The 22,854-nt window shown below is 43.3% G+C and overlaps 2 protein-coding genes across 2 annotated transcripts in view; one reads left to right on the forward strand and one right to left on the reverse strand.

Annotated features, from left to right (window-relative positions):
- The window catches only part of Ccdc38 (coiled-coil domain containing 38), a 52,278-nt gene extending 36,125 nt beyond the window's left edge, over window positions 1–16,153 (forward strand). The window contains exons 13-17 of the mRNA XM_051206322.1: window positions 6,923–7,074; window positions 8,821–8,956; window positions 13,776–13,981; window positions 15,334–15,427; window positions 15,897–16,153. Of these exons, the coding sequence (XP_051062279.1) occupies window positions 6,923–7,074; window positions 8,821–8,956; window positions 13,776–13,981; window positions 15,334–15,427; window positions 15,897–16,010 (702 nt within the window). The 3' untranslated portion in view covers window positions 16,011–16,153. The remainder of the gene's footprint in view (window positions 1–6,922; window positions 7,075–8,820; window positions 8,957–13,775; window positions 13,982–15,333; window positions 15,428–15,896) is intronic.
- A 716-nt stretch (window positions 16,154–16,869) lies between these two features.
- Window positions 16,870–22,557, reverse strand: Snrpf (small nuclear ribonucleoprotein polypeptide F). Its single transcript, XM_051206330.1, has 4 exons — window positions 22,452–22,557; window positions 20,849–20,974; window positions 17,467–17,531; window positions 16,870–17,008 (listed from the first exon to the last, which is right to left on the reverse strand). The coding sequence occupies exons 1-4, from the start codon at window positions 22,452–22,454 to the stop codon at window positions 16,942–16,944; spliced, it is 261 nt and encodes an 86-aa protein (XP_051062287.1). The 5' UTR covers window positions 22,455–22,557; the 3' UTR covers window positions 16,870–16,941.
- Window positions 22,558–22,854: the final 297 nt, after the last annotated feature.

Here is a 22,854-nt window from a genome sequence, read left to right on the forward strand (position 1 = left end):
CATGATGGTGGATACGTTAGTTGTTGATCTCACTATCAGGGAAGGGCATTTATGGTAGCCTTTCTACTGTTGCTCAAATTGTTAGTTGGAGTCAGTTTTGTAGGTTTCTAGACATTTCTTTAGGTTCAGTTTAATCTTCAAACCAATAATGGCTCCCTCCTTTATGTTCTCTCTCTCCCCATTCTCTCTCTCCCTCTCCTATTTCTCCCCTGACTCAGTCTTCCTAGTCCCACATGCTTTCCTCTCCTCCCCTTCTCTTTCTCCTAGTTCCCTCTCCCTTCACTGCCCCCCTTCCCCTGTGCTCTGGGGGACTTGTCCCTTTCCCCTTCTGTGAGCACCTTTATATGAATCTCTTAAAATCCTCCTTGTATCCTAGTTCCTCTGGTGGTGTGAATTATAGGCTGGTGATCCTTTGTTCTAGGTCTAAAATCCATATATGAGTGAGTACATACCATGTACCTCTTTTTGTGACTGGATTACCTCATTCAGGATGGTTTCTTCAAGTGCCATCCACTTGCCTGTGAATTTCAAGATTCCATTTTTTTTTTTTTTTTTTTTTTTTTTTTGGTGCCGAATAGTATTCCATTGTGTAGATGTGCCACATCTTCTTTATCCATTGAGGGGCAGCTAGGTTGCTTCCAGGTTCTTGCTATTACAAATAGTGCTGCTATGAACATAGTTGAGCACATGTCTTTGTTGCATGGATGTGGATCATTTAGCGTAAGAGGGGGATTGCCGGGTCCTGTGGTAAACTAATTCCCATTTTCCTGAGCAACCGCCATACTGATCTCCAAAATGGCTGTACAAGTTTGCACTCGCACCAGCAATGGAAGAGTGTTCCCCTTTCTCCACATCCTCTCCAGCATGAGTTGTCATTGGTGTTTCTAATGTTAGCCATTCTGGCAGGGGTAAGATGGTATCTCAAAGTTGTTTTGATTTGCATTTCCCTGATAGATAAGGATGTTGAGCATTTTCTTAAGTGTCTTTCAGCCTTTTTGATTTCCTCTATTGAGAATTCTCTCTTCAGTTCTATACCCATTTTTAATAGGGTTATTTGGTGTTTTGGTGACTAGTTTCTTGAGTTCTTTGTATATTTTGGAGATCAGCCCTTTGTCGGATATAGGATTGGTGAAAATCTTTTCCCAGCCTGTGGGCTGCCGATTGGTCTTGTCAACTGTGTCCTTTGCCTTACAGAAGCTTCGAACTTTGAGGAGGCCCCATTTATTAATTGTCGATCTCAGTGTCTGTGCTACTGGAGTTATGTTCAGGAAGTGGTCTCCTATACCGATTTGTTCAAGGGTACCTCCTACTTTCTCTTCTAAGAGGTTCAGTGTGGCTGGATTGATGATCAGGTCTTTGATCCATTTGGACTTGCATTTTGTGCGTGGCAATAGACATGGGTCTATCTGCAGTCTTCTACACATCATCATCATCCAATTGTGCCAGCACCATTTGAAGATGCTTTCCTCTCCCCGTTGTATACTTTTAGCTGTTTTGTCAAAAATCAGGTGTTGGTATGTGTGTAGGTTAATATCAGGATTTTCAATTCGATTCTATTGGTCTACTTGTCTAGTTTTGTGCCAATACCAGGCTGTTTTCAGGACTATAGCTCTGCAGAAGAGCTTAAAGTTGGGGATGGTGATGCCTCCTGAAGTTCTTTTATTGTACAGGGTTATTTTGGTTATCCTGGGTCTTTTGTTTTTGCATATAAAGTTGATTATTATCCCTTCAAGGAAGAATTGTGGGATTTTAATGGGGATTGCACTGAATGTGCAGATTGTTTTTGGCAAGATTTTTACTATGTTTATCCTACCTATCCAAGAGCATGGGAGGTCTTTCCATTTTCTGGTATCTTCTATAATTTCTTTCTTTAAAGACACAAAGTTCTTATTATATAGGTCTTTCACTTGCTTGATTAGTGTTACCCCAAGATGTTTTATGTTGTTTGTGGCTATTGTAAGGGGTGATGTTTCTCTGATTTCTTTCTCAGCCTCTTTGTCGTCTGAATATAGTAGGGCTACTGATTTTTTTGAGTTTACCTTGTATCCTGCTAGTTTGCTGAAGGTGTTTATCAGCTGTAGGAGTTCCCTGGTAGTTTTTTGGGTCGTTTATGTAAACTATCATATCATCTGCAAATAGAGAAAGTCTGACTTCTTACTTTCCAATTTGGATCCCCTTGATCTCCTTTTGTTGTCTTATAGCATTAGCTAGAACTTCAAGTACAATATTGAAGAGATATGGAGAGAGAGAGCAGACTTGTCTTGTTCCTGATTTTAGAGGAATCACCTTAAGCTTCTCTCCATTCAGTCTGATATTGGCTGTTGGTTTACTGTATATTGCTCTTATTATGTTTAGGTATGTTCCTGTTATCCCTGATCTCTCCAAGACCTTTATCTTGAAAGGGTGTTGAATTTTGTCGAAGGCTTTTTCAGCATCTAGGGAGATGATCATATGGTTTTTCTTTTCCAGTTTGTTTATACGGTGGGTCATGTTGATAGATTTTCATATATTAAACCATCCCTGCAACCCAGGGATGAAGCCTACTTGGTCATGGTGGATGATTTTTCTGATGTATTCTTGGATTCGGTTTGCCAGTATTTTATTGAGTATTTTTGCATTGATGTTCATCAGGAATATTGGTCTGTAGTTTTCTTTCTTAGTTGGGTCTTTGTGTGACTTGGGTACCAAAGTGATTGTGGCCTTGTAAAATGAGTTTGGTAATGAACCTTCTATTTCTACTGTGTGGAACAATTTGAGGAGTATTGGTATTAGCTCTTCCTTGAATTTCTGGTAGAATTCTGCACTGAAGCCATCTGGCCCTGGGCTTTTTTTTTTTTTTTTTTTTTTTTTTTTTTTGGTTGGAAGGCTTTCGATGACTGATTCTATTTTGTTGGGGGTTATAGGTCTATTTAAGTTGTTTGTCTGTCCTTGATTTAATTTTAGTGATAGTTATCCAGAAATTTGTCCATTTCCTTTGAATTTTCAAATTTTGTGGAGTACAGGTTTTCAAAGTATGACCTGAAAATTGTCTAGATTTCCTGTGTCTGTTATGTCCCCCTTTTCATTTCTGATTTTGTTAATTTGCATGTTCTCTCTCTGCTTTTTTGTTAGTTTGAATAAAGGGTAGTCTATGTTGTTGATTTGTCTCGAAAAACCAACTCTTTGTTGCATTGATTTTTTTTTTTTTGTATTGTTTTCCTGGTTTCTATTTTATTGATTTCAGTCCTCAAATTGATTATTTCCTGGCATCTACTCCTCTCCTCTGGGGCGAGCTTGCTTCTTTTTGTTCTAAGGCTTTCAGTAGTGCTGTTAATCCTCTAGTGTGACTATCCTCTGTTTTCTTCATATGGGCACCTTGTGCAATGAACTTCCCTCATAAAACTGCTTTCAAGGTGTCCCATAAGTTCGGGTATGTTGTGTCCTCATTCTCATTGAATTTTAGGACGTCCTTAATTTCTTTCTTTATTTCTTCTTTGACCCAGGTATGGTGCAATTGCACATTGTTCAGTTTCCATGAGTTTGTAGGTTTTCTGCGATTTGTGTTGTTGAATTCCAATTTTTAAAGCATGGTGGTCTGATAAGATACAGGGAACTATTCCAATTTTTTAAAAAATCTCTTGAGGTTTGTTATGCTGTCTAGTATGTGGAGCAGAGAAGGTATATTCTTTTGTGTTTGGATGGAATGTTGTATACATGTCTGTTAAAACCAATTGAGACATAACTTCTGTTAGTTCTTTTGTTTAAGTTTCTGACTGACTGGTGGTCCTGTCTAGTGGTGAGAGTGGTGTGTTGAAGTCTCCCACTATAAGTGTGTGAGGTTTTATGTGAGGTTTGAGTTTTAGTAGTGTTTCTTTTGCAAAAGTGGATGCCTTTGTATTTGGGGCATAGATGTTCAGAATTGAGACTTTGTGTTGATGGATTTCTCCTGCGATGAATACGAAATGACCGTCTTCATCTCTTTTGATTAATTTTGGTTTGAAGTCTAACTTGTTAGATATTAGGATAGCCACACCTGCTTGCTTCTTGGGTCCATCTGATTGGAAGATCTTTTCCCAACCCTTTCTTTACCCTGAGGTAATGTCTATCTTTGAAGCTTAGATGTGTTTCTTGTATGTAGCAGAAAGATGGATTCTGTCTTCATATCCATTCTGTTAGCCTGTGTCTTTTTATAGGTGAGTTAAGACCATTAATGTTGAGGGCAAGGACCATTGATTGTTAATGCTTGTTTTAGATTTGTTGTTGGCAGTGGTATTGTGAATATATTTGTTCTGCTTTACCCTTAGTTTCTGGTGTAGTGAGATTATTTGTTGCCTATGTCTTTGTGGGCATAGTTAACTTCCTTGGGTTGGAGTTTTCCTTCCAGAACTTTCTGTAGGGCTGCATTTGTAGATATGTATTGTGAAAATCTGGCTTTGTCATTAAATATCTTGTTTTCTCCATCTATAGTGATTGAGAGTTTTGCTGGCATCTGTGGACTCTTAGTACTTGTAGAACATCTATCTAGGACCTTCTGGCCTTGAGAGTTCCATGGAGAAGTCAGGTGTAATTTTGATATGTCTGCCTTTATATGTTACCTGTCCTTTTTCCTTCACTGCTCTTAATATTCTTTATTCTGCATGTTAGGTGTTTTGATTATTATGTGTCGAGGGGTCTTTTTTCTTTAGTCTAGTCTATTTGGTGTTTGGTATGCTTCTTGTACTTTCATGGGCATTTTTTATTCAGATTGGGAAAGTTTTCCTCATTGATTTTGTTGAATATGTTTTCTGTACCTTTGAGCTGGGTTTCTTTGCCTTCCTCTATGCCTATTATTCATAAGTTTGGCCTTTTCACAGTGTCCCATATTTCCTGGATGTTTTGTGTTAAGGATTTGTTGAATTAAGATTTTCTTTGGCCGATGAATCTATTTACTCTAGTTTATCTTCCGTGCCTGAGATTCTCTCTTCCATCTCTTGAATTCTGTTGGTTATGCTTGCATCTGTAGTTCCCGATCGTTTGCCCAGTTTTTCCATTTCCAGCATTCCTTCGGTTTGTGTTTTCTTTATTGTCTCTATTTCAGTTTTCAAGTCTTGAACCGTTTCCTTCACTTGTTTATTTTTTCTTGGCTAAGAAATTTGTTCATATCTTCCAATTTTTTTGTTTTTTCTTCCATTTCTTTAAGGGATTTTCTCACATAGTCTTTGAGGGCCTCTATCATTTTTATGATGATAATTTTTAAGTCGTTCTCTTCTGCTTCAACTGCTTTGGGGTGTTCAGGTCTAGTTGGTGTTGAGTCCCTAGATTCTGGTGGTGTTATGCTTGTCTTTCTATTGTTAGGTGTTTTCTTGTATTGCCGTCTTCCCATAGCTTCTTCCAGTAGGTGTAGGTGTGGTCTCTCTCTTTCTCTCTCTTGTACTCCCCAGGTGGGCTTAGGTGGGTCAGAGGTTCGATGTGTAGCTCTGGGTGGTCCAAGCTCTCTAGGAGGACTCTCCTCAAGCAGGGGCCCAGCGATGGGGGTCAAAGATCCTGAAGGCTAGTATTCAGGATGTTCTGTGCAGATAGGCAGGTCTAGCCTGGGCTTGGCACTCTCCAGCTGAGGCCTCTTTGGCAGAGACCCGGCGATGGGGGTCAAGGATCCAGCCTGCAGGAACTCAGAGTAGCCCAGCAGGAATAGGCGGATCTCTGGGAGGGGCCCGGAACTCCAGTAGAGGACTGGTGGTGGGGGTCAGAGACCAGGCAGATGGAAATTATGGGTGCTCCTGCGTGGATAGGCAGGTCTAGTGTGCTCAGAGCAGCTCCAGGAAGTTCCCAGAAGGTGGCAGGATTGTTGGCTCCACCCTCTGTCCCTGTGCTCAACCAGAGCCTAGGACAGTGGGCAGGGTAGGGCAGGCTCTTGGTGGGAGGGGTGGGGTGTATCAGAGCTCCAAGAGTGTCCTCTATGGGGACAGGACACAGGGGCAGCAAGATCTGGGGCCAACCCAGGGAGTTTCCCCGGGGAAGGGTGTGTGGGGGGGCATTCAACCTGAATTGGTCCCAGACTCACCTCTAGCCCAGGCCTGGTGATGGGGGTCAAAGACTGGGCTGATACTCAGGATGTTTCAGCACAGATGGGCAGATCTAGCTGGGGCCTGGCACTCTCCAGCTGAGGCCTCTTTAGCAGAGGCCCAGGGATGGGAGCAATATATATTCTTAAGAAGCCAGGGCATATCAGATGGGATTGAGAGGAAACAAACATCCGTCAGTTTCCCATCTTTCCTTTGCCCCTCCCTCTTTTACTTCTCTGAAGGTCCTCATCTCTCCCCACGCCCCAAATCATCTTACCATCTCTCCCTGGGAACAAGATGCAGCTCCCTTACAATCCTCTGCCTCCCTCCTACTCCCTCCAGGCGCTCTAGTATAGACTCCGAACCTCCAGTGCTGGGGAGGGTGGGGATACCACTGCAGACCGCGTGACGTCTGCAGAGATGTAACGTCTTTGCAGATGGGGCCTAGTGCAAGGGAGTTAGGTCTTTGAAAGGGGATTGGGACCCTGCTCGCTCACTTTCTGTCTAGTTTGTTTTGAGATGGGCTTTCTCCGTAGCTTTGGAGCCTGTCCTGGAACTCGCTCAGTAGACCAGGGTGGCCTTGAATTCAGAGACCCTCCTGTCTCTGCCTCCAGGGTGCTGGGATTAAAGGCGCGCACCACTACTACTTGGCATCTCTCTCTGTTTTTGCCTCTTGGCTCCTGTGAACAGGCCTTCAGCATGTTACCTTGCCACAATGCACTGTGCCCTCGTACGTCTACAATAGTTCCCAAGCAAAAGTGATTGGTTTCTCCTTAAAAGTTGATTTTTCTCAAGGAGTTTGCCACATGCGTGGAGAGTAGATGAGTGTGACAGCTCCCTCCCTATAGTGTCTAGACGAGTCACATGACCATGTGTGAGACACTTCACTGTTGATTGCTTAGATGCCGGAGATTTACTTCAAGGAGCCAGAAGAGTTGCTGCAGGTCCTTACAGAGCTGGAGGAACAGAATCTCACTTTGGTTCAGTATTCCCAAGACGTGGATGAGAATCTCGAAGATGTCAACAAAAGAGAAAAGTTTATCCAAGATAAGATGTGAGTGATTTCTCCTATTCAGCATTACTAACCAGAGGCCACATCCAACTCACTCAGGATGTCTCTTATAGTTCATGCTGGGGTTGCAATTAAAAACGATTTCCAAGCTGGACACGAAAAAGATAGAACTTACATTTGTACACAATAGACTGGTTTTCATTTAATTTTCTTCCTGTCTCCTATCACTTGTTGAAGTTTGATGCCCAATGCCTTCATTCCATCCAGGACCGCTGTCAGCTGGCTAGCTGTCACACTCCCTAGATTGAGTAAATGCAGTTTTCCTTGGGTGTGGATCTGAGCAAAGTGACTTTCTGTGATTTAATACTATAACATCTTGTGTCTAGCAGCATTGCAGGCCTGGCATAGAGGAGACTAGATATGAGTCAGAGTCCCCTTCCCCTAAGATTGCAGTTTCGAGAAAGCTTCAGATTAGAGAATAGGACTTGGATTCCATTTGTTTGCTAGTGTGTAAAACTGGCAGTTTTTGTTTCCTGCATCAGAAGATGGAAAATCTTTTTAAGCACTAGGTCAAACTACATTTAACTTCAGAGCCAATTAATTTGCCCAGAAGGCAAGAACACCCCCAATAATCAATGCTTCCCAGCTCCCCGCCCCATTGTGCCTTCTGTCCTTCCTGACCTAGAGTGTGCTGGCTCAGCCACAGTCCTCCAGGCATGTTTGGGAGGGAAAGGAAGGGGGCTGTGAACTTTTCTTACTCGGGAGGATTTCTTTTTAATGCTCTACCTGCGTGTACACCTTTACACCAGAAGAGGGCGACAGATCCCACTATAGATGGTTGTGAGCCCCACCACGTGGGTGCTGGGAATTGAACTCAGGACCTCTGGAAGACCAGCCAGTGCCCTTAACCACTGAGCCGTCTCTCCAATACTTGTCCTGCATTATTTCCACCAGACTCTCAAGGCAAATTAGTCAAGTGTCTCCATTTCCCCTGCAGCTGGGGCTGTTCTGATCACTCTGCCAGATGTGGGGCACTCAACAACTTGCAGCCCTGATGCTACACGCTTCCCATTTGGGGTCTTGGGGGACCACAATAGCAGAGAAAGGGAAGAAATGTCTTCTGATGGGAGGAAAGCCTACATTTAAGCATTTATTTGCCTGGCTGCATCATGAGTGTAGACCTGAGGAAATGACACCAGATAAAACACACTGAAAAGCACAAGGACTTGAGTTTGAATCCCAGAACCCACTTAGAGCCAGCTGCAGTAGCGCACATCTGTAAACCAGGGCTGAGAGTCCCCAGGAGCCCAGGGGCCAGACAACCTGGCATTTGCTTCCGTGAACAAAAGAGAAACCCTGGGTCATGCAGATGCTTCAGTGGGTAAAGGTGCTGGCTGCCAAGCAGCCTGCAAGTTGTCGCTGATTTCCACATATACTGTAGCATTCACCCCCAACCCTGCTTAAACCAACACTTGTTTAAAGGAAAAGGACCTGTCCCAAGGTAAAAAGTGAGGATCCATATCTGAGGTTGACCTCTTGACTTCCATGGCAAACATAGGCTAGGCTCTCACTTTTACATGCATGTTCTTCTACACGGGCCCCACTCACACACGAATGCACTTTTATCTCCCTCCACACACACATGCATGCGTGCACACATGCCCACACACGCATGCGCGCACACTATGTGTCCTGCTGGGCGCCAGGTGCTGACACGTGCCCAGCAGAGGATGAGGGCTGAGTCCCTCAATCTTGAGTTACAAAGGTTCCCTCCTCCTTTTGCTACAGAAACAACAACATTGAGTTTCTGCTGGAGCACAAGCAGATGCTTAAGGCCAACTGTGAGCGAGAGGAGGAAAAGGCGGCGGAATTGGAGCTGAGGTCCAGGCTCTTCAGTTTTGGAGAATTCAATTCGGATGCTCAGGTACATTCTTGGCCCGTGGTAACTTCGTCTCCTGGTAAAAATCTGGCCTCTCTGTGTACTACTGAGCACCTGACGGGGGAGTTAAGGCAATCCACAAATGTTGACAGGGATGGAAACCCAACTTGGAATTATTTTGCCAATATGAAAGTCAGTTTCCTAGATAGGAACCATGTATATTACCTTTGGGGTCCACGGGAAATGTTGCTGTAGTTATTTCAAACTGCATTTGTCAGTGTGTGTTTGTGTGACGCTCACTGCCTTTGACCATCTTGCTGGCAACCCCAGCAGACAGCAGCAGAGTGAACTGAACACACAGTGAAGCCACAGTTAACAATGGAAAATGTGCCCAGCACTGAGCTTAGGAAATGTGTCAACTTCTTTGGGCCTAAAAAGACTGGCTCACTTCCCAGCATCTGTGACACATTGTATGGACAAGTTCATCCCTCCTGCTGGCTGGATGCAACCCGTCCACTCAGGGACTCTCCTGTTAATGAGCTCAGTGTCCCCATAGTGTCAATGCTCAATAAATGTTTGTTGAATGAATGATCAGGGTAGTTTTCAGATCCACAAGAAACTTCGACTACCACTGGTTTCTTGGAAAGACTTGAGTGAAATTACTCCAAAGCTTCTATGTGGGGCTAACACTACATTTATGACCGTGAACTCAGACTTTTTAGATAGAGGTAGATTTGGGGAATGGGCTGCAATAGAAAACAGGAAACCACCCTCCCCTACCCCCAGTTAGTCAAAGCAAAAGCTGTTCGTGGCTGCTGGGCATGTTCTAAGGTAGAACAGCACAATGTCTTAGGCTTACCACACTCCCTGTCATACCATTTTTTACTATGATGCAACATACATAAAAGTTACAATCTAATCATTCTGAGTGTGCAAGTTGATGGCATTAAAAAGTTACGAAACATAACTGTTATTTCCAAACCTTCTCCATCATTTAAGCATAAGCTTCAGTATCTTAAGCATTTTTTTTTTTTGATAGTTTGATGGTAAGTACAGTCACAGTATTGTGTAACCAGTCCTGAGAAGGCCTTTCATCTTGCACAAGATAAGTGACCTACTCATTAACCATGCATTCCCCATCCCTTTGTCTCTGAATGTGAATCTTCTGGGTAGTTTGTGTAAGTGGATATAATATGTACAATACCTGTCCATTGTCTGGAGCTAATGTTACAAAGCTTAATGTTCTCCAGATTCATCCAAATCATGGCATGTATCAGAATTTTGCCCTTTTTGAGGCTAAATAATATTCCATCTTGTCTTGAAAAAAACAAAATTCCATCTTCTGTACCATACTTTGTTTACTAATTCACCTACTGGCAGACATTTGGGTTATTTCTATTCTTCAACTCTTAAATAATTCTGAAGCAGACTACTCTGTAAAGTAAAAGATAAATTATTTGCGGTATTTAATGGTACCCACACCTCAGCCAAACCCTTTTAGTCTCAGGTAGGGAACTATGAGAAAAAGGCACCTTCAATACTTTTTAACATTGAGTCAATAAGAGAAGGGAGACTCCAGATGTGAAAGGCCCAGGACTCAATACCCAGATGGTAAGGGAACTGAGGATTGATTGGAAAATTCCTTCTTAGGATTATACACTCTTGGCGGTAGTGTATACCTTTAATCCCAGCATTCCGGAGGCAGAGACAGGTGGATCTCTGAGTTCAAGACCAGCCTGGTCTACTGAGTGAGTTCTAGGACGGCCTCCAAAGCTACAGAGAAACCTTGTTTCGAAAAACCAAAAGAAAAAAAAAAATTAAAAAGATTATCCACAAAATAACAGTCACAAGAATAGAACTGGCATTCATGCACAATTTGCAGGCCCACTCTGGAGCATGAGCTAACTCACGGTCTTCCAAAGATATGGAGTGTGGTATGGGAGGAGAGAGGGAAACTGAAAATTCAGAAGTAGGTGGGTTTTTTTTGTTTTTGAGACAAGGTCTTATAATCTAACGCCGGCTTCACACTATGCAGCTGAGGATGGCTGTGAGTTTCTCTTCCTCCACTTCCCCTTGAGGCCACCATACCCAGCTTCTCGAAATTCTTGGGTGCCTCATGCATATACTGGACCAAAGCTGTACCCCCTAGATCCATATTATATTCTTAAGAGTTTTCCAGTTTCCTCCAATCCTTCAAATCTTAAAATATACAAACATAGGCCTTCATGAATAAACATCCATTATTCCTAATTTAACCCCCCCCCTTCTCCCCAAAGAGCAGATTTATTGGGGACAATGTGGCACATCTAATTTTGGTATCCACAAATAATTAGGGACTGCAAACCTATAACAATTAGTATTTTTATTTCAAAACTTCCACTCTTGACAAATATATTCAATCCCTTAAATTTTTTTTTTCCTGACTCAGTATTTTTAAAGTAAAATTTTAAACTCCTGAATAACGTTAGCATTGAAAAACATGAGTTTACCTCTTAAGGGATTTTCCCAAGTGAACACTGCCCCTGGCAGCCCACAGATGAGGGACTAAGACACCAGAGTGTCACCCTGGATCTCTGTCCTTCACAGATGACCACTGTTCTGACTTCTCACTTTGAACTTCACAGAGACAGAACTATGGCCTCTGTCTTTTTTCCTTTCCTCTGGTTTGTGGGGTTCACTCTGACGGTTTTCAGTAGCAGTGGTTAGCAGCCTAAGGACGGAATGTTTGCTGGCCCATTGTTCAGTGTGCTGAGTGTGATAGTCTCTGGTTTTATGTGTGCGTTCAAGGAGCTCACAAAGTTCAGCTGGAAGGTATATAGTCAGTCTACCATGGAAAGACACATGGATTAGAGGTATGGACATGTGATGACATCCAGGCAGCTGTCCGGTTTGAAATACTGCTGTGGTCCCATCAGGGCCCATTCACTGTTGACAGGCACCTTACGTGATCTGGGTACCCAGTCTTTGATCCATCTTCCTGCCCACTGGCCCTGGGCAGCCAATCTGAGCAGCGGCTCCTCCCACACACACTGGTCTGAGCCTGCCCTCTAGTGGCAGGTTAGAAGATGTGCACATCTCTGTCACTATTTGGCCTCAGCCTGGAACACCTTTTCCTTGGCCCTTTAGCTGCCCAGGACCAGGGACCCAATCTCATTTTCATAAGCTGCTTTCTTTCATTTCCTCCTTAGTTCTTAATCTTTCTTCATCTTGTTTTAAAAGAGCACCTCATTTTGTATTCCCTCTCCTTTTCGACGAGAAAACGTAAAAAAACAGCATGAAAAATCACCATGTGTCCATCCCCAACTCTGTGTCCAATCGAGGACCTTCAGAAACACCCAACAAAATGAACACTTTCCTACCAGTTTTTCTGAAAACCGGAATACTTTAAATTTCCATGTACATTAGAGTAAGATCTTTTCTCTTTTCAAGATAGAATCATATTGATGCAAGCTTCATGGCACTCGCCTGCCTCAGCCTAGGCGCTAGGATTTTAGACGTGAACTACACGCTTTGGATTTCTCTTTTTTTAATGCAGTGTTGCCCACCCTCCCTCTTGGTGGAATTCTTCCACTTTTTCCCTTTCATACTTTTCTTCCTTTTAGCTGTCTCCAAGGTTTCTAAAAAGAATGTGTGGGTCTATAAATAGGGAAGAAAATAAGTGTGGAGGGGACAGAAGAGGCTTCATGGTAAACAGGACTTTCGTTTTTCTTTTGCATTGTTTTGTATTTCCCTAAGTTTAAAAAAAAAAAAAAAAACTTTACTATAAATGGAAATACAGTTAAGTGCTTAGAAAGTGAGGCACGAGGAGCTTGGCAATATACAGGTCTTCAGCACATTTGCAAAAGCAGGAGACAGGAGCAACAACTGTTGGAAGCCCAGACCTGGGCTTTAGTGACAGTAGCTCTGTGAGGGACCTGTGCTTCCAGGATGGGAGTCACATCGGCCTCGGGTGGGGTTCTCTTGACTGTATGATGATTCTCATCTTCTTGAGCAGAAGCATGCAACCCCGAGGCAGGAACCTACATGGAGAACGATTTACTTTGCTGAGAAGTTTATTGAGTTCCTCTTGGCGAGTATCAGCCAGCCACTGAAGAGAAAGGATGATTCCTTACATATCCCGCATTACGTTATCTACCAGCTCAAGAGACTGCAACAGCAAGTAAAACTGCACAGTGGCGAGGTACAGGGCTTGGCGGGCTTCGGCCAAACTCTCTTTAGACTAGAATACAGCAGTGGATTCCCCATGGAGAGCTCTCAAACTCTAAAACTCGACTCCTAAAAGGCTCCATTTGGTCAGCCTAGGGATCTGTTTGCTTGAACATACATTTCTTTGAAAGAATGAATTCATTTATTCAGCAAACATTTATTAAGTGTATAGCTATGTGTAGGACACTGTTTTAGGTGTGCATGGTAGCAAAAGCAGTAGCCCCTGCCCTCCAGCGCCCCCCAAGGGGACAGGGCACATATGCAAATAACTATCATGCAACATAGGCTGTTAGTATATGTCATTGGTGGTACAAAGTGATTTTAAATGTGCATTTTGTCTGCTCTCGAAACATTTAGGGAATCTGGTACACAGTAATTTGAGCCAAGATATATTGTATAATTACTTCTATAGACATACTTGTACATATTGGATATACTTTAATAACTGTAATAATGACCTGAGTATAAATACAACACAAACATTACCTGCTGTATGTTCTTTTAAAGCATTTAGGGGGTTGAGGGTATAGCTCAATGGTAGAACATTTGCTTACCATGCAGCAGGCCCTGGGTTTCTGCCCAGCACTGAATAATGATCCTCATGGGACTTTTCATCGTGATGGAATGAATGTTTTCTGCTCTTTCTTCTTGAACTCAGGAAAAGCTGATAGACTCACTTAGTAAAAAGATCAATCAAGTGTACAGAGTCTGCATCGGAGATGCTGAGGTTGGCAGCCTGAATGCAGTTCAGAAGCTGGTCAAAGTAGAGTCTCGCCTGGTGGAACTCAGTGACCTCATTGAATCCATTCCCAAAGAAAACGTGGAAGCAATCGAAAGGATCAAACAGAAGGAGCGACGGCAAAAGTAATGTCACAGTCTTCTCGGCAGTCGGCTGCTTTTGCATAAATCCCACCCCACTGCTAGCATCCTCTATGTGGCAAGCACTGTAGTATGGGGATGCTGCAAGGGGCCAACCCAGCCCCGCTCTTCAGAGACTATTCTTGGGAAATGAATGTTATTGTTACTATAGGTAATGAGTACTCTGAACCAAAGGAGCGGGGGAAAATACAGTTCACCAGGGACCCGTGATCTAACTAGGATGGCTGCGGGGGGTGGGGGGGTGTCAATGGCCGTCCTGTGCAGGAACAGCACTATGGGGAAGGTCCTCTCCTTAGAAGACCACGGGGCAACTTGGTGTATGAGGGGAATGGCTTGAGGCTCGGAGCTACTGGATGAGGGGTTTCCCCTTGACAACACTTAGCTGGCACTGACACCCACCACGCACTGACACCCACCCACAAACACTTATGGGACCGTCACCCCTGAAACCTCCCCCTTATACTTGTACAAGTTATAGATTTTCATAGCACTTTGTTCGGAACTAATATCACTATAATGTGGTCGCTACATTCACATGGCATGTGGGGAATGCATGCTGATCAAGTAGTCACAATATTCTTGTTTTAGCAAAGGGAAAAGTGTGCCAGGTATGGGCACGGAGCCTGCCTCCTGCCCTTTTACTACAACTACTGTGACCTTAAAGGAGCATCGATCTCATCTATTTCATTTTTTAAAGGCAGAAGCTGTGATATTTAGTTCATAGGGTTGATGTATCAAATAACCAATGTAAGAATCACTGAGCATGTTTGACACATACTAGCCATTAGTATCGTTAATATGATTGATGCACAGAGGGTATCATTTCTCTTGTGTGAAAATGAAGGTGACTCAGATGGCTCTTTACAGAGCAGGAAGCAGACGACTTCAGGTTCTTTATAATAGCAGTCCTGAGAATACACTTACAACTGAAAACTACAACAGTTGTAGTTTTCAAAAGATCTTTTTCTCCACGCACTAGTCAGTCCTCAACCTTCCTAACTAACGCTGTGACCCTTTAATACAGTGCGTCATTATTTTCTTTGCAAATGTCTGATGTGCAGGGAGGGGATCTGATGTGTGACCCTGGGGTTGAGAAGCACTGCACATTCAAGGAGCTAAAGTGGCCGTGGCATGAGGTGCTTTGGTGGGGTGGAGAGAGGAAGGCCGGGCCTGCCTCCTGACCAAACCGGGAAGAGGCACTGCTCCAAAATAAATGTCTTGCCAGTGCCGAATTATATTTCAAAGCCATCCTTATGGAAATCTTACACTTGGACAGTTCATTACCAAACAATACAGATAGAATCTCTAGTAAGAATGTTTCTCCTTCCCTACAACAGGTTGCGTGAAGAGAAGATGAGAGAAAAGCAGAAACACCAAGAAGAGCGGCTCAGAGCTGCTCTGGAAAGAGCAGTAGCACAACCCAAGAAGAAGGTCTGTGTTCTCCCTCCCACAACAGGGCCCTGGTCCAGTCCCCTCTGAGGCACACTGGGGATTCGCATCACCCACACCTAAGTTACACACATTCACCTGTAATTGCAAAGGGAGAGTACCCTCCCGAGAGAAGGGAGGTATGAATCAAAAGTTTCCTTAAATCCTCCTAATGAAAGTAACTTCCAAGACCCAACAAAGCCACCTTTGGCAGCCATGGAGGAAAACCCAGGTACAGCCCTAAGGAATGCAATATTAAGTCAGCCATATTTGAGCTGCCTGCTCCTTAACGGCTTTCTGTAAATTACTCCACTGTACACACAAGCCAGTTGCTGTCTGTCTTGTTAGTCTATATCAATCTCCTGTAACTTTTTACCATTTTAATCATGTAAATATTCAAGTTATACTGACACTATATACATAGTGCAATAGAAAAAGTTATGCCAAAGAAAACTATTTTTTCCTGTTTCAGCTGGGAAGACGACTGATCTACCGTTCAAAACCTCCATCTGCTACCAAACATGAGCTACTCTTAGTCAGTGATATAAGAACAAAATCACAGGAGGAAGAGTATTTTTTTAGTTGAACAGGAGCATGAAGACATTTAATTAGCAAATGTTTTATGTGAATGCTGCTGGCATTCAGTGATGTAAGACTATCCTAACAAATTCCAGGAAGGCAGACCTTTACGCTGAGGTTTATAGAAGTAGGAATGACAATTGTTTTCTTCTGCTAAGACTATACTCATTGGTATTATTCCATGAGCTAAGCAATACTGTATTTAGAGTTGTCCCCTTTGGAGACCTACATCAAAAGTCAAAGTATTGACATAATTTACATGAAGCATGACTTACAGCACAATGGCCTCCCTAAAAGCATGAGAATTTTAATATTTCTAATAAGGATGTTCATGGCTACAAATTACATTTTAATAATGTACAGTTCTTAGAATAACTGGACAGGTTTAAACGTACAAACTATATATAGAGTAGGGTCTCAGATCATGAGACTGGTTATTTCACAGTAAGCTCTGAAAAACCTCATCAGAAAACTTTAGTAGTGAACAAACCACACACCTTAGCCAAATGTCAGTTTGTATTATGCTGTCTCCATAATTATTTCAATTTGCATGTTTTGACTTAGCTACAATATGTACATTATTTAATCTTTATTGATATAGAGCTAATTTATTAATACTATATAAATACTACTTAACTTTATGCATGTTACAAGTGGTTTGAAAACCTTAAATACAGCTGCTTTTAAGTCTCAATAGAATTATAATGGCTGAAACTCACCTTCAGAAAAGTTCTAAAGCATAAACTTATTTATCCTTTAATGAAACTGGGTGGCTTTTAAAGCATTAGTTCTATGAATTATCCATCCATTGTTTCAACACTTGCGCTCCGCATATGAATCTGCATATAAATAATTCACAAGTCAAGTTGAAAAAAAAAAACCCCAAATCTTTTATTGTATAGAAATACATATATATTAAAAAAAAAACCCCAAAGATGCTATTCTCTCATTTCCCCATCTTCCTCCTCCTCTTCAACACCTCTGATATAAAGGACATTATTACACCTGTAACAGAAAAAGTGGTCCATTGTGATGTTTCCACTCAAGCCATCCATCATCATCATCACACCGCTCCGCTCTGTCCCTCTTTGAACTACTAGACTTACAGCTTGTCATCCTCCTGTTGGTGCTATACAGATGTGTTTAAAAGCACACAGCACAGTCATCAAATCTACCCCCCTCTGCAACTTATCAGTACAGGTGGTTGCTCACACTAGAAAATGAATGTAACAGAAATCCTTAGCAGCTAGACTCCACTAAAAGTGAAGCTCTGTAATCCAGGACACTGAATAAGTTACAGGAAAGCCTGGAAGATGGATAAACTGAAATCCCCCCAACAAATTCAGTAATTTTGAAGGTTTCTGAAGTTTAGATGTACTGCTTTTAAAGTAATCCGACTAAAAGACTAATTTAAACTGGTTTAGGATCACCAGCAACTCCTCACATACAAATGCGCATATTACCTTATTAGAACTTCACCCAGATGTCCAGACAATGCACCATCTATGTATTCTTCTGTATTTGCAAGCTTTAGATAAAAAGAAAGATGTTAGCGTACCTACTCCTGGTGAGAGAGCACATTAACTGAGACCACTCTATACCAACAACTCAGACTATATCCATAATTAGTAAGTAGAACTTTCTATTACTCTTAATCACTGGATCTTCTGTATTCATTAAGACATGCATGGTACAAAACTAATGTATAATAAAGCTTGTTTCAAAGCTGTTAAGCCTCCTAGATGTTAATTTCTATTATAGCTTTTCGACTTTCTGAAAATTCAATTCCAAAGAATCAGACATTAACTTTCTCAGAGCAAAACGTTATAAATCATGTTAAGTAATTCAAATGGGTGTACAAAAGCTATGACTAAAATAAGATTTTGGAAGTTTCATGTGTACTGGGGACGTGGGGTGGTCAAGAATGAGTTGTAGAATTTCTTCTTTAGCAGGGGAACGTTGCACAAGGCACTTCAAATCTCCTAGGTGTTTCTTCTCTGTAGGAAGCAAAACACCCAGACATGTCACCAAAATTGTGAGACTATTCATTTTGTAAATAATTGTTATCAGAAAGTATATTAAGAGCCACTAATTTTGTAAGTAATTTTGAGGTGTCCCTCAATGCTTAACTGGCTTCTAAATTACCTACACTAATGCCCCGACGCCTTCACTATTGTGAAAAGGCTCTCAGTGACTACCATTCCAAACCACCTACCATGGCCTTCTTTGTGTACACTAAACACAGTGAGCATGCCTCTGCTGCTCTTTCCAATGGAGACGACTTCCCCCAGGTGATCATAGTCTCCTTAGAGGGGCTAGATTATCCCTATTACTGCACACTCTAGCCCCTCATTTTTGCTTTATGTCATACTGTGTATCATACCTAATTATCTGTGTTAGGTTGTCCTCTCCCACCGCTCACACAGGCATAAGGACTTCATTTTACTCACTGTTAAAGTAAGTTTGGCTAACTGAAGCAACTCAGAAACTGGGCACACTCAGGCTCCTTGTAACTCGGAGAAGCCACACACTGGGAAAGCAAACATTAAGCAGTTTGCTTTTTCTTCAACAGGGTCTCATGTATTCTCAGCTGGCTTCTGACTCTCCATGTAGTTTTGAGGGTGTTAATTTCTGATCCTCTACCTCTATCACCACACCCAGTTATGCTGCTCAGGGGTGGAACAAAGCTAACCTTTAAATGCTTCTCAGCACATTTGTAAAATTGAACTTTAATCACTAATTCCTCAGTATTTTCCTCCAGCCTTTGAGAATGACTGATTTCAAGAATTTCCCAGAACAAGAGCTTCTGTATTATCGTTCCCTGGATTTCTGGCTAAGCTATCCACATAAGTAACCTTTTAATTCCTGGGCAGAAACAACAACTAAACCAACCCACACAAATTAACAATAGGCAAAGACACCAGGCATGGTAGCAGTACATGCCTTTAAACTCAACACTTGGAAGGCAGAGCAGGCAGATCTGCGAGTATAAGACCAGCCTGCCCGGTCTACATAGCAAGTTCCAGCCAACCAGGGCCACACAAGGAGACTTTTTAAAAAACTACAAATATAAAAGTAGGCAAAGCATGTCAATGCAGTCCTCCAAAGATGATAAACACATGGCTAATAACACATGAAAAGCTACTCAATGTCATTGGGGAAATGCAAACCAAAAGGATACACTACTTCTAATCCAAAAGAATATTCTATACATTAAAAAAAGAAACTTCACAGAAACAAGTGTGAGTGCATATGTGGGCAAACTTGAACCCTCGTACACCACTTGAAGGCATTAAAACCATGCAGGTGCTATGCAACACAGTATGACAGCTACTCGAACACATTAAGCATGTATACTCAAGAGTTTAAAAAAAAAACCTTGTTTGCGGCTGAAGAGTTGGATTGGGGTTAAGAACATTTGCTTTTCTTCCAGAGGACCTGAGTTCAATTCCTAGCATCCACATCGTGGCCCACAGCATCTGTAACTCCTGTACTAGGATGTCCAATGCCTTCTTTGGGTACACATATTGTGTGTACATACATACATGCTGGCAAAACACCCACACACATAAACACCAGAAATGAGTGAACAGGCTGAGAATGCTTATAAAACATGTACAAATCCCTGGGTTTGACCTCAGTACTTAAGGAACTGATGTGTACACCCACACAATGGCATGTTACTCACTCATAAGAAACACATTCTGACATTTTACAACACCAATGAATGCTGAATGAATAATGACACCAGACAAAAGAACAAAATGCCTGTCTGGAGGTATTCATGGGGGGTTGGTTCCAGGGCCTCTCAGTTAACCAAGGATGTTTGAGCTCTTTATCTTAAATGCCGAGTACTTACATATAACCTAAAGTCCCAGATCACACATAACTCAGTTTGGTGTATTAGATAAATAGCTGCTATACCGTATTATTTATGGGGTTAACAAAATCTTTTGATCTGAAGTTAGCTGAATCTGTAATATATTCCACTTACATGAGATGCTAAGAATAGAAAACTCGGACAAACGCTCACGAGGGACTGGGTGGGAGGAAGCAGGTAACGGGATTTTTTTAATGGGCACAGAGGTCTACTTGGTGAATGAAGAAAACATTCCGGAAATGAATAATGGTGATGGCCACACAGCAATGTGACTTGTAGTAACTCTGAATTAGAGCTAAGTGCTGAAATAGACATGTTTTAGAATGTCTTTTACTACAAAGAAAAAGACTGGCCAAATCATTTACAGAAACTAAGGCACAGCCAGTTATCAGTTCCTTTGTTCCATCGGTCTGCCCCACGAAAAAATGCTTTCAGATTCTAAGATTCCTCAAAGCTGTTTAAAAATTCCCCTTAAAAACTCTTTGAAAGCAGAGTGTTGGCAGCTCACGCCTTTAATCCCAGCACTGTGAGTTCGAGGCCAGCCTGATCTACCAAGTTAGTTCCAGGACAGCCTACAAAACAATACAGAGAAACCCTGTCTTGAGAGAGATTTAAAAAAAACAAACAAACCTCTTTGAAGGAGGAAGTGCTGGACAGTTTGCTTTCCGTAATAAACTAGTTTTTCCCTCGTGGTATTAGAAACAAATGCCAAAGCTTTCCTTTCTTTGGCTGCCATAGTAAGGACAATGGCAAGGTTCTGCTTTAGTACTGGGACTCAGTACCACGAAGTTCATCACAGTTTCAGCATCCTCCCTTGAGTACACTTCAATCCTGAATTCTGCTTTATGTTTGTCATTTAACTGCATATGTTATCAGTCAAGAGTTAAACTTTGAGGAGTGAGGCAAAACAATAGAAACTCTGTTCTACAGCTCTTGTAACTCTTCCCCACAATTCCTTAGCTTACCTGCATGTTCATGTAGCCATCTACAGAGACCAGGTAGCCCTTATATTCCATTCCCCACTTGAGTTTCACCATCACTGGCTTTCCTGTCAATCCATTGAGGAAAGGCTTGGGATTGAGGGGTAAACTCTGTAAGAAAAAAAAAAAAAAAAAAAAAAAAAAAGGAGCATTCAATAATTTTTGCTTAGCTCAGCCTCTACCACCCACCCTCTACCCAAACATCAATCAAGACTTCAGGGCATCTAGTTAGGGCAAACTCTTGATTGGCTGGCATGCTACAACTTGTTGGAGGTTGTGTCCAAGTACCCATTTAGTCACCCTCATATTCAACTCACTGAAATAAAATAAGCCACGAAATTAAATACTGACTACCAGGTGAGGGTGGTTCAAGTGTGTAACACAAAGGCAAGCACTGGTCTACTATGCACAAGGCCACTGTTTCTATCCCAAGCACTGTTGAAACAAAAACCCCCAAAAGCTGACCTACATCACTACCCACTATTCTTAAAAAAACAGAAATAAAGGTAATGGTCTGAGATGATCTCTGCAGACACAGAGCCCATTCAGTTCATCAGGGAGAGTGTCAAATGCAAAGCGACAGAAAGATGCATGGGGGGGGGGGGGAGATCACAGTTGGCAGGCTTTCATTGCGGGAGGCAGGGCTGAGCCTTTAAAAAAAAAATCATGAGTAGTGCCTCTTAATGCAACTGTACTAAGCTTATTCTTCAAAAACAATATCCCCTTTAAATTCAGGCCACCACCCCCGCCAATCTACTCATCCATCATTCCGAAGAAAACAAGAAACTTGGCTACTAAACTCTTAAAAAGAAGTCACAGACAGTGTCCAAATCAGTAGACAATTTCCACCGTCTATAATTGATCATCCACAAAGCAACTATTCTTAAAGCCGCGTTAATAGCTTACAAATGCTCCAATGGTCTCCAGCTGCACTTGAGGCGGACAAACTCCCCAACAGGTGTTGCCGGAGACCTGGCAAATCGAACCCAGGCGTTCTGCAAGGGCAAGAAGCGCTCTCCCCCCACCGCACAGCCGCACGTGCCAGCTCGAGAGGCCCCAGCCTTTTTTCAGAACCACTATTCTTGCGATTGAGTTCCCTGTCCGCTTCAGCTAGGCACCCCACTTTCTAGTTAGGGCTCACGCGTGCCAGCGCTCCTTCGCCTGCTCTTCCTGTCACTTAGGTTTCCGGCTGCACCCCACCTTTGGGAGTGGGGGGGGGGTGCTCCTCCACCGAGCATCCCGGCGGCTTCCAGCTTCGCAACCGCCGCCGCCTGCCGCCCCGCCCCAGGTGTGCGCCTTTGCACCCGCGTCCCCCCCCCCACGCCCGAGAACGTTCTCCCGCGAATGGGACAGGGGACAATGAGCTGGGGTCGCCAGCATCCCGGGGCCGTGCTACGCAGGACGCGGGAGCCCGCGGCTGCGGCTTCTCCGGGACAAACGGCCGGCTCGGGGCCCGCCAGGCCCCGCGCGCTGCGGGCGCCCCCTTCCCGCCTCCCGCGAGCGGGGAGGAGCAGCGGGCGCGCGGCCGGCGCTCCACGCGGATGAACGGAAGGAAGGTGCTGCAGCCGGCGGCGCCCGGCCCCCTTACCATCGCGAACACCCGCGAGCGCTGCGCCCCGCTAGCCGCCGACCTCGCCGCTGCGAGCCCCTCGTGACCGGAGCCGCCGCCGCCGCCGAGCCGAGCCGAACCGCTCACCGCTCCGAGAAATGGCCGCCAAAAAGGAAGCGTCCCCTTTCGCCTCCCGCCTCCTTCTCTCGGCTTCTGTGATTGGACCCAAAGACGCGCCTGCTGATTGGGCCAGGTGGCGGGCGCTGTCTCCTGGCAACCAGAGCGAGCGTCGGGAAGCGGAGGCGACCGAACCGCCCGGGTGTCTCTGCTGCTCCCTGGAGGGCGGACGTGATTTTAGGGTTTTTGTTGGTTTTGGTTTGCTCTCTGGGTAATGCGGGTTTACTGTGTCCTCTGGCTGAGAGAATGCGTTCAGTTCTGCAGG

This window comes from Phodopus roborovskii, unplaced genomic scaffold (genome assembly GCF_943737965.1).
Source record: "Phodopus roborovskii unplaced genomic scaffold, PHOROB, whole genome shotgun sequence".
Classification (NCBI taxonomy): domain Eukaryota; kingdom Metazoa; phylum Chordata; class Mammalia; order Rodentia; family Cricetidae; genus Phodopus; species Phodopus roborovskii.